The sequence below is a fragment of the Martes martes genome (assembly GCF_963455335.1).
Source record: "Martes martes genome assembly, chromosome: 15".
NCBI lineage: Eukaryota > Metazoa > Chordata > Mammalia > Carnivora > Mustelidae > Martes > Martes martes.
In genome coordinates this window covers 45,317,610-45,334,854 of record NC_137903.1, presented here as the reverse complement: position 1 = coordinate 45,334,854, position 17,245 = coordinate 45,317,610, and the positions used below count along the sequence as shown (strand labels likewise).

General features: G+C 45.3%; 1 protein-coding gene across 1 annotated transcript in view; it reads right to left on the bottom strand.

The window, feature by feature from the left end:
- Positions 1–17,245, bottom strand: part of FAM20B (FAM20B glycosaminoglycan xylosylkinase) — a 43,198-nt gene that overhangs the window by 25,445 nt on the left and 508 nt on the right. The window contains exon 2 of the mRNA XM_080825131.1: positions 3,399–3,908. Coding sequence (XP_080681257.1) covers positions 3,399–3,775 — 377 coding nt within the window. The 5' untranslated portion in view covers positions 3,776–3,908. The remainder of the gene's footprint in view (positions 1–3,398; positions 3,909–17,245) is intronic.

Below are 17,245 nucleotides of genomic sequence, written 5' to 3'. Positions count from 1 at the left end.
ATTCCACCCACCATGCACGTCTCCTATCTCTGACAGGAGGACACGGCCATTGGGGCTCCAAAGCCCAGAAACCATGAGCGGCTCGTAGAGAGGGGTGCACGTGCCGTCTCAGCAGCTGGGGCGCAGAGCCTCCTCTCAGCAGAGAGCGATCCATCTTAAGTCACTGACAGAGCAGGAAAATTCATATAGTAACTGCCAATAAATCACTCCTATCCTTCTGGTGAAGGACATCAGCATCTGACCAAGGACATTAATTTGTGCTTACACTGGAACTAAATAGCCTCGGAAGCCCCCAGGGTCAGAATAGCAATTTGCTAGGCGTCTCGGGGCCAGAGTCAATTTCTACAAGCACTGAAACGTGGACCCCCCGCCTCTACAGCCAGTGACGGTGCCGGCTGTATCCAGCGCAGGTCACCAGGGGCCGTGACCAAGAGGGCGATCCCCCACCGCAGGGCCCCTGCAGCTGGGGGGGTGGTGGTGGGGCAGGACAGTCCCCTGGAGCTGGGAGTGACATGGGGATGGGGGGAGCAGGGACCAGTGGGACAGGAATCAAGAGCAGGGTGTGGAACGGAGGACCAGACTGCCAGGGTTGGACCATGAGGCTGTGGAGGCTGGGTTCTGTCCGGTGAGCAACACGAGGTCCCTGGATGTTTTCAAGCTGGGAACCCAGGGCTCACATGGGCACATGGAGGGGGAACAAAAGGGGTCCACAGGAGGGTGTGGGAGAGGAAGGTACGGGGACGGATGTGGTGGTGGAAAGAGACAGGAGATGAAGCTACAGTGACCGGGTTGGTCTGTACGGTTCTCTGCTGCACTGCTCTCCACCTCCTGGGCCTCCCCGCCCTCTACCTCTACCTGGTCCGAAGACCCCGCGCCACCTGCAAAGTGCCTGGATTAGGCCTGACAGGGTGCACTACCCGGAGTACCTGCCTTCTGACACCTCCTGCTGGCCCAGTTGTCCCCCAGACCCACTGCAGAGATGGTGCTTATGCAGGGGATATCCTCTTCTTGAAACAAATGCCCACAACTCATCTCTGTACGTGAGTTTAATTTCTGTTTCTCGTTTGCCTTCTTTCCATCACTCTGCTCACACTGCTGCTCACCCAGGCCCACCAACCAAGGTCAAGGGCTACATTTCAAGACTAAACTAGCGACTTCTGATGATGGGTGCTGCATGTCCTCACACTTACGGGAAGGTAGATAAACCGAAGAGAATTACACGTGTGTGGCAGAACACCGGCTGCTCAGACTCAGATCCCAATGCCACTTATGGCAGGATGACCCTGTCTAGTTGGTTATTCTCCCTCAGCCTCAGTTTCTTACTCTAGACACAAGAGGTATAACTGCCCACACCTGTGATGGAGGCTGAAAGCACGGACAGAGACAAAGCACTTAGTGTGGTGCCTGGCAAACGGTGTGTGTCCAGTGGAAAATGTATCGCAAGGCCCAAATAACCACACTTTTTCCACATCACCTGCCAATCAGACTTTTCTATTCTCCAAAAGCATACTGTATATTTAACTTTCCTAATTTCCGTATCTTCCGTACATCACACCTCCCAGTTCCAGGCAAATGCAGACTTCTTCCCTTTCTAGGATCCCAACAGATTTGTTTTCCGGCTGCCTATTATCTACTGATGGTAGGGCTGTGAAGACAGCTAACCACTTTCATCACAGCTGAATTTTGTACATCTTTACCCCATATTTCTTCTCCCACCCCAGCAAGAGACCCAAAGGTATGTGCTATAATTCTCTCAAAAGCTCTATTAGGGAATGAAAAAAATGTTTAGTACACAGAAAATTTCACACACATTTCCAACTTTGAGAAAATTCACTGGTAAATAATTCCTGGCAAAAGAATACGAATCACCATCATGTTAACCTATTTCAAATTCATACACTCACAGAAAACTATTTAAAAAATTGCCAAACAAATGATCTCTGTAGAGCCTTAGAGAAGTCCCCAAGGGATCACTGTCTAACAACATACAATTCAGCTCATTTTCTCGGATTTTGGACTGAGGTAACTAAAATGGTTCAGTTTTCTCCTCAAAACAGGTAGAACAACAATGAGGCATCACTATGCATCTATCAGAATGGCTAAAATCCAAAACACTGACAACACCAAATGCTGGTGAGGATGTGGAATAACGGAAACTCCCATTCACTGCTGGTGGGAATGTAAAACAGTACAGCTACTCTGGAAGACAGTTTGGCAACTTCTTTCAAAATTAAGTATACTCTCACCATATGATCCAGCAATCATGCTGCTTGGTATTTAACCAAATGAGCTGAAAACTTTCATCTACAAAAAATGTGCACCTGAATGTTTATAGCAGCTTTATTCATAATTGCCCAAATGTGGAAGCAACCAAGATGTCCTTCAGCAGGTAAATGGATAAACAAAATGTGGTACATCCAGACAATGGAATATTATTCAGTAATAAAAAGAAATGAGCCTCAATCCAGAAAAAGACATGGAGGAAACGTAAATGCATTATTGCTAACTGAGAGAAGCCAATCCGAAGAGGCCAGGGAGGTATGATTCCAATTATACAGCACTCTGGAGAAGGCTAAACTATGGAGACAGTAAAAGATCAGTGGTTGCCAGCGGTTTAGGGGAGGGACGGAGGGATCAGGAAGTGGAACACGGGGTATTTTTAGGGCAGGGAAGCTGTTCTGTAGGATATCGTAATGGTAGATACTTGTCATTACATGTTTATCAAAATCCACAGAATGTACCAAACAAAGCATGACCCTTACTGCAAACAATGAAATTTAGTTAATAAACTAGTACTGGCCCATCAACTGTAACAAATGTGCCACACTAACAGAAGATGTTAATAACGGGGACCCTGGGGGTAGATGGGGGGAACTCTATACTTTCCTCTCAATTTTTCTGGAAACCTAAAACTGCTCCAAAAAATAAAGTTTATTAATTAGAACAAAACCCGTGTGAAAGAATCGCAGCTTTAGTACTTCAAAGGGACTTCAGTCACTGTCCGAACCCACTCCTGCTCTGGCGAGCTCCTGCTCTATCCCTGGCATGTGGTTACTTATCCAGCCTCCAACTGCACACTTTTGGTGACAAGTCACTTATTTCCCAACCAATTCATTTTGAATCTCTTACAACTGGCACAAAGCACAAGTGTGATACATTTAGAAAGCAAGGAGAGCTCTGTTCAGTCTTGTACAGAACCAAGACACGTTCCTATAAATTTCCCCTACTCGAAGAATCATGGAACAGCAGGAGCTAGAAAAGACTTCAGAGATCTTGTGGTTTACTCCTCTCATTTTACTGAAGAGAATACCAAGAGAAGGAGAGGAACGGTCTTATATAAATTACAAGCTACGTGAATCAACCAACTCGCCCAGAGGATTCCCAAGATGAAGACTTACCGCTTAGGCTTGAAGACGACTTTCTGTCCTCCTTCAAGTATCAGTAAGGCTTTCAGTTGTGTCCCTTTATAACCCACGTCAGCTTTAATGATTTTCTTGGTGGCCATGGCATGCATGATTGCCCCCAGCTCTGGTGTCTCTTCTGGGTACACTTCCCGGGGAACCACCCACTGGGCAGCAATCTCCCAGGGGGACTGCAAGGTGTGGTCCAGCTTGGGCACGAGCTCCACCCTCAAGCCAGCCATCATTCTGTGGAAAGCCCTCTGATCCTCTCGGTTTGCAGCTGATGTGTCCAGGTTGTCAATCAGGAAAACTTTGGTGAAGATAAAGATGACAAGAAGAATTGCTAACAGCACGACTCGCTGCTTTAGCTTCATGTTGACCTCTTTTCCTTCTCCCCTGACCCACTGTCTCTCACTTAGCAAGGAGAGCAGGTGGTGACGGTCAGCAAGGAGAGTCCATGCTTACGCACACTGGTCCATTTCTTCACTGGAGCGCCTCCCACAACGCCTGCAAGCCCAAGGACAGAGCAATGTTCAGTCAGAGATTCCGTCCCTTCCACCCCGAATCTTCTGCAAACCTCCAACATCTGACTCACTCTTTTATCCTTGTTAATCCCATGCTTGAGAGGACCCAATAGTTTAAAACAAACCAGCGTGGGGAAGGACTTCATAGGTAAGAACCAGGTACAAGGAAAAATTTAAAGCAAATACTCCTGTTTTAATAGGGTGCAGAGTCAGCCAGGAGGCACTGGACTGGCTACAAATTCCAGAACAGAACACCAACACAGGAGAAAGAGCATGACAAAAGCAATGCGAGGAGACGCCTAACTCCTTCACTTTCATTTTTACCTTTCAAAATCCATATAGGACTTTTGACCATCTAAAATCACCAGTATTTGGAAACTTTCCAGTTCTTATCTTCTCTAAATGTAAGTTTTATGTCACGTTGTAAGTCAGGAACTTCTAAAAATGCCACGGAGGATCCAGAGGACAGCAGTAACTCCTCCGAATCCCAATCCCCAGCCACCCCGGAAGCGTCTTGCGTGCTGTGCACATATTTAAATGCAACACCCACATGCACAGCTCTACTTCATCAGTTTTCCACTAATTACTCTTCAAAATTAAAATCCCTGTAAAATAGGGATAATCAAATCTGGATAAATTAAGTAAAGGAAAAACCTAGCCCTACCCCCCTGGCTATTAGTAGAATATGACCAGGAAATGAAAGAAACCTGGTACTGTAGCAACACTACGGAGTCTGGACTGGTGGGGCACATGACAAAGGGACCGATGCCACAGACGTCAAGCAGCACCTGCTTCCGGTGTGGAGCGGGCCACACTCCGGTCAGATCTCAAGCTCACAGATTTCAAACACAAGATTTCTGCAAGGCTATTAGGAACACACGGTTCAGTCTCATTTGCATGCTGCCAGGTGGCTTTCCGCTCCGCGCACGAGCCTGCTGTGCTGTATGCCTACCAACGACATAGCACAGGGCCGAGACAAAGGGGACAGCACAATAAGAGGGAGCAGCTTCACTCCCCAATTCCTTTAAAAACTCAAACCATTAACTGAAGACACAACACCACTACGAACGACAGGGCAGACTCCCAGCCCAAATGGAGACCGCTCTCCTGGTAACAGCTGGAAACACATGGAAACCCAGAGGACCAGGGCAACCGCGTGTTCCAAGGGCAACACCTCTAGGCCGAGAGCGTGCTGCCGGGCCCTTCATCCTTCATCCATCGCTTTCCCCATTTGCGGGAAGAGGCGGAAGGTCAGAGTCCAGTTTGAATTCTAATGGTCTCCAGCCACCTGTTTTGTGTCATCCTCATCTCCCAGGGAGTACATAACACTTTTAGCTGAAGCCATGGTAATTCCAGCGCATCTAGAATGTAACCGTGAGGGTAGCGAGTTTGGTGTGAAACTCAGCACAAGGGTTCTGTGCGATTACAGGGACGAGCCGTGCTAGGAGAGTGGATCTCAGAGGCTTCTGCTCATCCCAGCCCGATCTCAACCACACAGCTCCTCCAACAATCTGTTTGAACAGACAGGCTGTGGCCGCAGTATCAGTGGTCCCTTTCTCAGCCCCTCCAGCTGCAGAGAGCGACAGGAGTGGGACAATTCTGCAGCCGAGGGGTAAGCAGGGTGAGCGGCCCTCCTCCTCCTGTAAAGCATTCTTCAGGACTGAAGTGTGGTTAACCTATAGTTTAGCATAAATTCCTCCCCTGTGCTACAGAAACGTATCATACCTAACACTCACCATAAACGCTAGGGAGATTGAGGGTTTTTTTGTTTTTTTTTTTTCACTAATGCAATAGGAAGTTCCAGCAACTCCAAAATTCAAACAAAACACACTGTCTGATTCAGCAGTCTTTTAAGTTCCGAAACCTCACCACCTTCTGACTAGGTCCCCGAAGAACACATTTCTCAATTCAGGGCTGCAAACGATGCACCCGCTCAAATACGATGTCAGCTGAAGAGTTCAGCTGTTGCATTATCTTACTGTTTACCTCTGTAGGTTAGGAGTGAGCGCAGGTTGCAAGAGACGAAAGAAGTTGTCTTTTGTGACTAGTCACCACATCCTGGGAGAACAAGGAAGACAGCCATTTGGCATCGTTCTCTACAACTGCCCTTCATTCCCACAGCCACCAACTTCATTTAGTGCCCTTCTACTGAGTCACTAAAAGATCTGCCTTCTGGACCTCCAGGTTCTCCACCGTGGACCAGATGACACACCACACTCACTGTTCTGATCGCACACAACTTCTGATTTCTAGACTCCTCAGCAAGACAGGAAAAGCCCTACCCTAAATGGCTTTGCTTCCCCAGGCGTCCGTCTTCTCAGCGCCAACCAAGTGGACGGCGACTCCCCTCCCCGTCATATGTGGGGCTGAGCTCTGCCCTTGACAGTCTTCATCCTGGGACGTCCTCAAAATTCCTCTTGCTCCTACCCTTTTTTCCCCACTGTCTCCTGTTTAAAGCCTAATTTATTTTTTGAGGGCCATCCCCAAAGCCATTTCTGTACCCTCTCCACACCCTTCAGTAGCCTTTATCCTTCAGACCAGCGCTTAACTACATTCTGCCTTGTCCAAGTATCTTCTTGTATGTAGTTTTCAACTGCCCTCTCCGAAACCTGGCTCCTTGGTGATCTCAACTGTCTTCACGATCCCTACAGTACCCAGCAGAGAACTGAAGAAACCACTACAAGTATTTTGGGACTCGTGTTTACTTCCTCCAATATGCAGGATCACGAGCATGTGGCATCTTCATGCTGGCTCTCCTTTATCAGCTGTCTTCTTTCGTTTGGCAGTCTACTTCTCTACCGATGCTCTGACTACTCGGTTTAGTGCAGAGTATAGTCTCCTTTTCTGAAGAAACACTGCCAGTTCAGAAAAGAGGTTTTCTTTCAGCTGGAAAGCTGCTATTCCTTCAGCCCACAGGGCAAGCACAAAGATTTTTAAGAAATCAGCATTGTAGAGATTATAGTAGAATTTCTAGCAAAAAGTCTCTTCTATTCCTGAAAAATGTATGAGATGCATGATACGGAATCATATCAGTGATGGTATACTTCTTACTCCCTATCACGATCCCCTTCACTCCTGTATGCCCGAGAAGGGAGGATACCCAGGATGCGGTTTCCACGCTGCGTTACAGTCTTGTATTGTTGGAAAGAGCAGCATACATGTTATATACTCTGCAAACTGGGTTTCTAAGAAGATACCCCATTACAGACACTAAGCAAATTAAAGCAGGACACTCAGTATATTCCAAATTCTTCAGGAAAATTTCACTTGCATTCCCAGAGGACTCTGCCTGCTCTATTTCATGTCTTCACCTCCTCCCATAAATGTTTCCAACAGTGTTAACACTGTCCAGTTTATATTATGGTCATTTATTTTAATGGTTCTGTTATGTGGAACACAGCCTACCTCAAAGAACAAATAGACTCAAGGTGATAAGACAAGTCAAAAAATGTCAAGCTCAAAAAAAGGCAATGCAAATGATGATAGTTTTCGTACTAAAAGCTGGCAGAAGCTCTCACGTTGGAGTTCTTTATGAAGAATTTTCCTCCTGAGCCCTGGTTTCACCCGCAGCTCCATCAGCTCAATGAGGCTTGCTACGGCGGCTCATTCTTCACACTCACACTCTCTCTCTCTCACACACACACACCATCCTACACATCTGACAGTTGTTTTATGAGGACAAACTTAGGACTATTACGTTGCTTGGGGAGAAGAGCTACAGATTCCACAGAACAAAAGTGAGGTCTTAGTATGAAGTCCTCCATTCAGTCCTTAACCTGTCGGTGCACAGGTTAAGTCACTGTGTGACAAAATACGACGTCTGTGTCTGTGTGACTGTGTGACAAAATACAACGCCTGTGGCTGCCAAGGAACACGAGAACACCAGGCCCCTTACTTACTACCTTACTAGGGACTCCCACAAGCTACCAGTGACGTTCTGGGTCTTGCTGGCAGCAGTACTCCCTTGACTCTCCCTCTGATCAAGCGACATCCTCACACAATTTCTCCTCAGGTCATGGAGAAGAAATCCCCACCTTTCTGCAGAGTTTAACTGAAAGTGAAAGCTTCAGGACTAACCCTTTCTTGTGCTTTCAGTTCAATGGAAAAATCAAGTTCTTTCCACATAAATGGAACGTAGATGTCTGTGACTATAAAGTACCACGAGGAAATACTCCATGCAGAAGGCTATTAAGAGAGGAGATTTGGGGCACAGCAGGTAGAATTTATTATTTAACTAGTATATAATCCCATTTGCTCACATAACCTCCGTGCCCTTGATCTTGCATAGGAGTCACAAGGACCCTTTTATAAACTTCTTTCTTTAGTAACAATTGGTTTCAGCAAAGCTCTGATGGTCTGGTGAGTATAAGAAGAGGTAATGCCCGAATTTACTTAAGAGTTTTTGGCTGGGGGCACCTGGGTGGCTCAGTGGGTTAAAGCCTCTGCCTTGGGCTCAGGTCATGATCCCAGGGTCCTGGGATCGAGCCCCACATCGGGCTCTCTGCTCAGCAGGGAGCCTGCTTCCTCCTCTCTCTGCCTGCCTCTCTGCCTACTTGCGATCTCTATCTGTCAAAAAAAAATAAAATAAAATTTTAAAAAAAAGAGTTTTTGGCTGATTATCTACAAAGACAGACACCAACAATTCCTCCCATCAAGAGGTAGAATCTAGGGGTGCCTGGGTGGCTCAGTTGGTTGAGCGTCTGCCTTTGGCTCAGGTCATGATCTCAAGGTCCTGGGATCGAGTCCCACATCAGGTTCCCTGCTCAGTGGAGAGTCTGCTTCTCACTCTCTCTGCCCCTCTCCCCACTCATGTGCTCACTCTTTCTCTCTCAAATGAAGAAATAGTTAAAATCTTAAGGAAAAAAGAAAAAAAAGTAGAATCTATTTTTCCTCCCCTGGAACCTGGGCTGTCTCTGTAACTGACTTTGGCCAACAGAATGCAGTGGAAGCAACTGTGTGCCAAGTCTGGGCCTACTCCTTAAAAGACCTGGCAGCTTCCTGCTGGGACCCAGCCACTACGTAAAGCAGCTTGGGCTAGACTACTGAATGATGAGGGACCTAGATGGAGAGAGAGGCCTGGCCAACCCCAGCTGAGGTGCCAGACACAGAAGAGAAGCCATCCCAGTTCCACCGGAGGTCCCAGTTGAATGAGGTCATACATGTGATCCCAGTCTATAAACCATGTGGGCAGAAGAACCAACAGGCTGAGCCCAGCTGACCCACATGATGGTAAGAAAAAACAAGTCACTATTTTAAGCTACTAAATTTTGGGGTGGCTTGTAAAATCCAACATTCTCACGTCTAGTCTGTCCTTATTAACTATTTTGGAGACATTAAAAATATTGAGGGAAAAGACACAGGGAAATAAGTCATGTCACTGAAAACAATTCTCTCAGGAAGAAGGGAAATGTTAAAGTAACCATTAACTATAAATAAACATTGGATTATAAATTGTTAGATTATATTTGTAAATGATTATTAATGCCTTCTACAGAGCGATAAGCTCATTATGAAAGTTATACACCATTTCTACCTTTTTTGTCTTCATTGCAGATGCTTAGGAAGATACATAATTAAGGTCTTTTTAAGGTAGCACAATGAAAAAATATACTCACCTGGATCATTTACCAAAGTCCATTTACATACTTCAGAACAATCAAGGCTAACCCGGCACCCTCACACAAATACACACGTCCGATTTATAAAACCTACCATTCACCCTTTAGCCAAAGCATAAATAGTAGCAAATATCACAACCTTTCAGTACAAAAAAAGTGAGAAACATATACTTTTACCCTGGGCTGAGTCTGTTACAATGCCCTTTTGTTTTTTAATTGGAAGTGACATCAGAACATTATGCTACATTATTATTAACTGTTCCCTAGAAATAAATGCAGTTTCTCCTGATGGTTACTGGCAATTCTAAAATCAGAGCATTCAGAAATCTTCCCACTTAGCACTGTATGCTTCTCCTTTATAAGAAGTCAAAGCACCAATACCAAAGGGCATCAAGTGTTTAGCACCTGAATAAATCCTGAGTATGCCCAGAAAACCAGCCCATTCCTGCACTGCTGCCCACTGCTACCACAAGAGCACATTCTTTTTCATCTTCAAATAGGAGTCTTCAACTAAAACAAAAATACCATATTAATTAATTTTCCCTCTGTGCTAATTCTTTGCTTAAGAAATAGCTTCTTAAAGGGGCTCCTGGGTGGCTCAGTGGGTTAAAGCCTCTGCTTTCAGCTCAGGTCATGATCCCAGGATCCTGGGATCAAACCCCACATCGGGCTCTCTGCTCAGTGGGGAGCGTGCTTCCTCCTCTCTCTCTACCTACTTGTGATCTCTGTCTGTCAAATAAATAAATAAAATCTTTAAAAAAAAAAAAAAAGACTCTGCCTTCGGCTTGGGTCGTGGTCCTGGAGTCCTGGGATCAAGCCCTGCGTCTGGTTCTCTGCTCGGCAGGGAGCCTGCCTCCCTCCCTCTCTCTCTCTCTGCCTGCCTCTGCCTACTTGTGATCTCTGTCAAATAAATAAATAAAATCTTAAAAAAAAAAAAAAGAAATAGCTTCTTAAAGACAAATACCATAAGATTCACTCATATGTGGAATTTAAGAAACAAAACAAAAGAACAAAGGGCGGGGAAGAAACAAACCAAAAAAACCCAAAAAACCACACACTCTTAACTATAGAAAACTAGTGGTTACCAGAGGGGAGGTGGACGGGAGCATGGGTGGAGGGGATTAAGAGTACACTTACCAAGATGAGGAATGAGCAATGTATAGAATTGTTGAATCACTACGCTGTACACTTGAAACTAATATAACACTGTACATTAACTACACTGGAATCAAAATAAAAAAAAAAAAGAAATAGGTTAATTCACCTGCTTATTCCAAATATAAACTCTTCCAAGGCAGAAGCATTAAGAGGGGCGCTCTGGATTCAGAATGCCTACTTTATCACCTACGGTGGGACTTGGAAAAGTGACTTAATGTGTAACCTCCCTGACCCTCAGTTCTTTCATATGAAAAGTAAAATAAGAACACTATCATCTAACTCACAGAGCTGCTAAACATGAATGACATTACCATATACACTGTGCTAAAATTAGTGCCTGGACAACCCATAGTGATCCCTTGTCAGTCATTATTACCAGGTCACAAACCCATAGAGGACGACCATCTGAAAGGAGAAAGAATGACAAAGAAAATAACCCTCCCCAGTCATGTTGTCTTTTGGGGTGCAGAGTGAGGGGATAAATTCCCAAGTCACATTACAGAAAGTTTCCATGGTCTTCTATTCCTGAACCAATCCTTTCCTCAACTAGAAGACTAGCTAAGACTGCAGGCCAGTAGGTATCTTCAAAATGGGTACCATGTGAAGCAGAACACTGGGAGGCTATGTCACTAATTGGACCAACCTATTTCTCTTCTCTACAAAGTTCAAGTCTATCGCCGTCAACGATGAAAAGCATTAGGTTCTTCTATTCCATGAAAAAGGCTGAAATAAAATGCCTTCTTCAGTTTGGAAAATTAGCTGTCTTAAAGATGACAGCACTGCATGTCCTAAAGCTCTCTCTTTAAAGATTTATTTGAGAAAGCATGTGTGTGCACGGAAGTGGGGGAGGGGCATAAGAAGAGGGAGAATCTTCAAGCAGACTCCCCACTCATCACAGAGCCTCCATGGGGTTCACTCCCACGACCGTGAAATCATGACCTGTGCCGAAACCAAGAGTTGGAGGCTTAACTGACTGAGCCCCCCAGGCACCCCGTCCTAAAGTTCTTAAGGTATGCCTTAAGAGTAACTTAAAGCTACAGGTATAGAAAATTGAGTTCCCATAGTCCAAATTACCCCAAGTGTTACATGTTCCTCATTGTTTTCACTTCCACTTAAACATTTATTCATATCTGTAAACTCACAATGCCTTACATGAAATCCTCTAACAGTTTCTTGTGAAGGAGGCCAACTAAATGATCACTAGGCATTAACGAGGCATTAAGGTAGCCTTTCTTCCTGGGTGTGAGAGCAAAAACGAAACAGGCAATAAAGAGTGTTTGCTTCCTCTGAAAAAATTCAATTCCTGCAACCTGTCCCATTTAAAGATTTATTTATTTGTTTATTTGAGAGCGAGAAAGAGAGCACGCATGAGAAGAGAGAGGTCAGAGGGAGAAGCAGACTCCCACAGAGCTGGGAGCCTTATGTGGGACTGGATCCAGCGACCCTGGGATCGTGACCTGAGCCGAAGGCTGTTGCTTAACCAATGGAGCCACCCAGGCCCCAACCTGTCCCATTTAAACCTTGATTTAGGGCAACTCTCTAACCCTATTCCTTGAAAAATGAAAAGAAAAATCTTTAGCTCATACTGCTAGTGAGGTTTGTTCTAAAAAACCAACAGAGGCCGTGGTCACTGATCTAGAAACCCTGTGGGAATGCCTAAGAATTTGCATTCTGTTTCAAATGGGCCAGGTAAAAGGAACCTTCCCACATTCTAGGTATGTCACTGCTCAATCATCACTTTATAACCCCCAAGGAAGACTGTAGCATAGAATGTAATTCCCATATAGTGCAGAAATTAGAATTTCAAAAAATGTAACATTTTCCTTCAGATTTTCCTATTTGCCATCTTTACTTTTCAGTTTACTAGAGTTTTTGGAAAGGTGTATTAGCTTTATGCAACAGTAACACCTGACATTATTAACCTCACGTTCCAGGTGTCTCGAGCTGACAGGCCACAGGTCACTCTAGGAACGGCAACAGCAGAAGCCCTACGCAGGTCTGGGCTGAATTGAGGCTGAGTGGCTCCAGGCATGATCCCTTTGTTAAAATATGAATGTAAAATACACACACACATACAGTTTTGGGCATGCCTGTCTCCTCTACTCTTCCGTGACTTCCTCAAGGACAGGGGATATATTTTACTCTCTTCGTACCTCCACAGAAGCTGGCACAGTGCAAGGTGCAGGAGAAGTGCTTGATACATGCTACTAAAGAAAAGGAGGGAAGAGTAAGGGAGAGAAAGCTTTAAGGTCAGAAAAGTTTCTTCGGCTCCTTGGTCTAAGGATGGTCTCTTTTACAAAGAGAAACGAAGTCCTGTAATGAATTCAGATATACGGTACAGTAAAAAAAAACCACGTAGAAATATCAAACATATATACCAATGTTATTCATCCAATTTTAAACTGCTGCCTCTGTATACCCTGCTTCCACCCTTCAAAGCAGCGACTACTGCCAACCTTGTTCCTGCCGCTGACTGGGACTGGGAGTGAAGACGATCTGCAAATGCTAAGATGATTGGAGATGGTCCAAGACGCTGCCCAAGAATGACACAAGACGGGGCTGGAAACAGATCTTCAATCTGGCCACGCTTTCTGAAATGCGAACTGACACTTAGTACTTCTATATAATTTTCTCTGTTCTACAGAAGACCCACAGGAACACAAATGTACCCAGAGCGCAAGGTCGCTATCTAAACCAAGGATAAGAAACGAGGAACCAATAAGAAAAAGCTCTCGGGCAGCCAAAGCTGTGGTCACCAAGCGCATCCGCTGATGGGGAAGGGCAGCAGACCCTCGCCCAGCGCACCTGCCTGTTCTACGTTCGAGCGGGGAGCAGTCATCTGGGCAGCTACTCCACCGAAGATCAGACGCTGCCAATTTAAAAGAGGGCAGCAGGGACACTACCAACAGCAGAAGTCCAGCTTTCCCACCTCTGAAAAAGAGCCCGACTACTAAAAGCGGATTCAAGAATTCAAAACGCAGAGGGGGCACACAGCCTGCATGTTTCGATTGCTTCAAAGCTTTACTCGATTACAGTCACTAACGGAAACTAGTAGCACCGCCTCAAGTCAACGAGCGAAAGGTGAAACCCTACTATTTGAGAAGCAAACAAATCACGGAATACATTGTGAAATTTTTTCCCACAATAGTATAGCCAAAACAAGAATTTCCACACGTTAACACCTTACTCCCTAAAAACAGAAGAGGGATGGCACTGCCACAGACAGAGGGTGGAAAGTATTTGAGGGCATGGTAGGACAGGCTGGCCCTGTACATGCCCTGTTACACACTCGCCATTTCATATTCCTTGACCTCCTTTTATCATGTACCCATGATACATGATACACCCTCCCCTCTCTAGGGCTGTTTCCTTGTCAGAAAGTACAAACCTCCAAACACACACCAAAGCTCTTTTCTGCAGCAAGCTCCATTTCTTATCTCCTCCCGGGATGACAGATGCACCCCCAAGACTCATCAAGCCTGGAGCAAGGCCTTTCTTTCCTCTTTTGCTTTTAAAATTTGTTAGAGAGAGAGAGAGTGAGCACAGGCAGACAGAGTGGTAGGCAGAGGCAGAGGGAGAAGCAGGCTCCCTGCCAAGCAAGGAGCCCGATGTGGGACGCGATCCCAGGATGCTGGGATCATGACCTGAGCCGAAGGCAGCCGCTTAACCAAATGAGCCACTCAGGCGTCCCCCTCTTTTGCTTTTAAATAGTCAAGACAAAATCGCAAGTGAGATCTCCGCATCATGTTCTCTCCGAGATGGCTCAAGCAGTCACAGTGATATTTTAAGTTGGTCAGTTGCAAAGTAAGGTCTCCTGGACCCTAGGTGTGGGTGAGTGAATTCATTAGTCCTTGGTGGGGGTCACAGAGGCAGCTCAAGTACGGAAAAGAGGGAGAGAGATTATACAGGTTTGGAATGAGGAGCTGCTAGAGCAGCACTTCGGGGAGGGACAGCTCTCCCTTCGCATCCCACCACAGAAGGGATGAAAAGATGCACTATCGGGGTCAGTGATAATGGCGTGGCCATTACCAAGAACTCCAGTTCTTTTCTTAAGGCAAAAATATTGACTACCAATCCAACTGCTCAATTAGTCTAGGCAGAAAAGGCTCCAGGAGCCAAGTCTGTGAAGCTGTGCCTGACCAGGGCACCACGAGCTGCCCCCAGACAGCTAGAATACCAAACAGTCACAGAATCAAAGCACAAGGCAGCTCCAGTATGGAACACCCTTGACAGATGCCCACCCCCTTTTTTTTTTTAAGGACTATTTAGCTATTTTGTTCTATTACATTATATGTTTTATATGTTTCTATTTTCAAGATTGTTTTCAGTTCAAAGGGGCTGTTACAACAGCACATAGCTCTAACTCTTAAAGACTTTATAGTAAACGGAAAGCACCGGATCATATCTGCTTTTGCATGAAATCGAATCTGATTATTAATATTTGGTAAGCTTTCAACTCTACCCTTTAAGCAATATACAGATACCCAGCTCAACGGCAACTTTCAACAGTAATCTGCAACACGTTTTCCTGTCCTTTTTTTTCTTAACGAAGAGAGGAACTAGCCAATTCATGCAGTAGAGTATTTCCCCTTCCCTCATACTGTGTTCCATTCATTCGTTCAACCACCAAACATTTCCTGCACACCTACTATGCACTCCGCATTTCAGGTGCAGAGAGAAAAGCAGGCCAATTATCATCACTATTAAAACATACTGTAGTGCCTTATCATGAAGTACACTTCCTACCTCAATCTACAAAACCACATGGCACTTAGTCCCAGGGTGACCTGACATCAGCTTCAGAAGACTGTCTCCTTTTTATTGCTTCCAACTGCGGCCACAGGATAGAGGGAGCGGCCTCTGTCTCTATGATGAGACAGCACCAAGGATGAGACAACCACTGTGGCTGCTATTTTAAAAAGTTATCAATTCAAGACCTGAAGTGTCTGGCTTCAGGGCTCACACCGCGGAAATGATGGTCACACAAAGTGTAGGAAGCTGAAGTTTGCCCTGCAAGTAAACAAACAAACTTCATTTAGAAATTCACAATTCAGAAAAGACAGAAAGCAGAAGCTTTCAGGCTCTGTGAGAGAGCTGGAGCCCACAAATGGAAATGAAGAGAATGGACTGAAAGTCAAAGAGTTATCAACTCAACATAAAATAATTCTAGGACGTACCAGGTTAGACGGTACAGACAGTGATTTGTTTGTTTGTTCCCTAATTCAAAGTACCCAGAAAGACGAGCAGGGCAAGTGTTTTCAAGTTTTCACTCTTCAACCAAATCTTAGTTAATTGCCTATTGGCTTCAGAGAAACAGCAGAACAAATCCACACCGCATTTTCACCAACCACACTGAAGAGAAGCTGTGGGCTCCAAGATCTGACCATTTTTTGTCCAATCCATTCTATCACACACTTTCTTGTGAGTGAGGCTGAGAATCCCAATTACTTGCTTGTGCCTTTTTATTTTCCTTTGGTAAGCACTTTCAAATGCAGAATCCACTCCTGTTGACTGATTCCACTGCAGGGTTCTAGGGACTGAAGTTCAACGACTTCATAAGCTTCAGAAAAGTTATTAACTTCAAAAAGAACGTTAATTTTAAATCTACCTTCGCTCTGAGTCTAGGGGAATAATTTAGTATCCTTAACACCTGTACCACAGTTTCCCAAAGCCACGTCTTGATGATCAATAATATATGTCTCTAAGGCTTTGCTCAAAAGTCCTGCATAAACTCAAGGAAAAGGCACACTGAGGTCTCTACCTCAATTTTAAAAATTAACCCCAATGAAATTTATGTATTAATTTATAACACCAGGAAAATGGGAATAGTTAGTAAACATCAATCTTAATCACCAAAGTACAAATGTATAAAGTCCTACAGTTTAAAAGCTAGAAGATCTCACATTCTATTCCCTCTTTTCAAGGTGAGAAATCCAATCTCCAGAGGGAAACTGGCTGTGTGGGGAGGGGAGGACCCTGATACCTGGTTCTAGCTAACCACAAGTTGCGGTACCAAGCATCTCTAATTTTCCCAAATTATAAACTCCTCACCCATTCGAGCGATGATAGAGCCATTTAAAGGACTAAAATTCCATAACGACCAATCATGCCCTGTCCTCTCCACTTTCCCTCCAACATCCTTCCACCCCTTGTTTTCCTACCAGAAGACCTGAGGACAACAGAAGCCTGATTAGGAGGAAACTCTAATCAGATCCCACAATCAAGGGCGCAGCTTGACAAGTGCTCACATTCATCATTAATGGCAACGATTCGGCTCGCTTTTAATCGCGGGGCTATCACACCCGGAAATGAAATCTCAAGCGCAACCCACTTTGGACTACCGTATCACTTCCTTAAGTTGTGCCCGACTGCAAGTACGGGGTCCACGACCCCGAGAGACCGTGGACCCCGGGCACGGTTACCCCGCCTCCCGCCTCGGGCCTGGTGGTCACTTGCGCTTCTCGGCCACGAGGTGGGCCCGCCGGCGCGCAATCCTCCCTGGGCCGCCGCAACGGGCGCTCCGCGGGACTCGAGGGCGGCACCG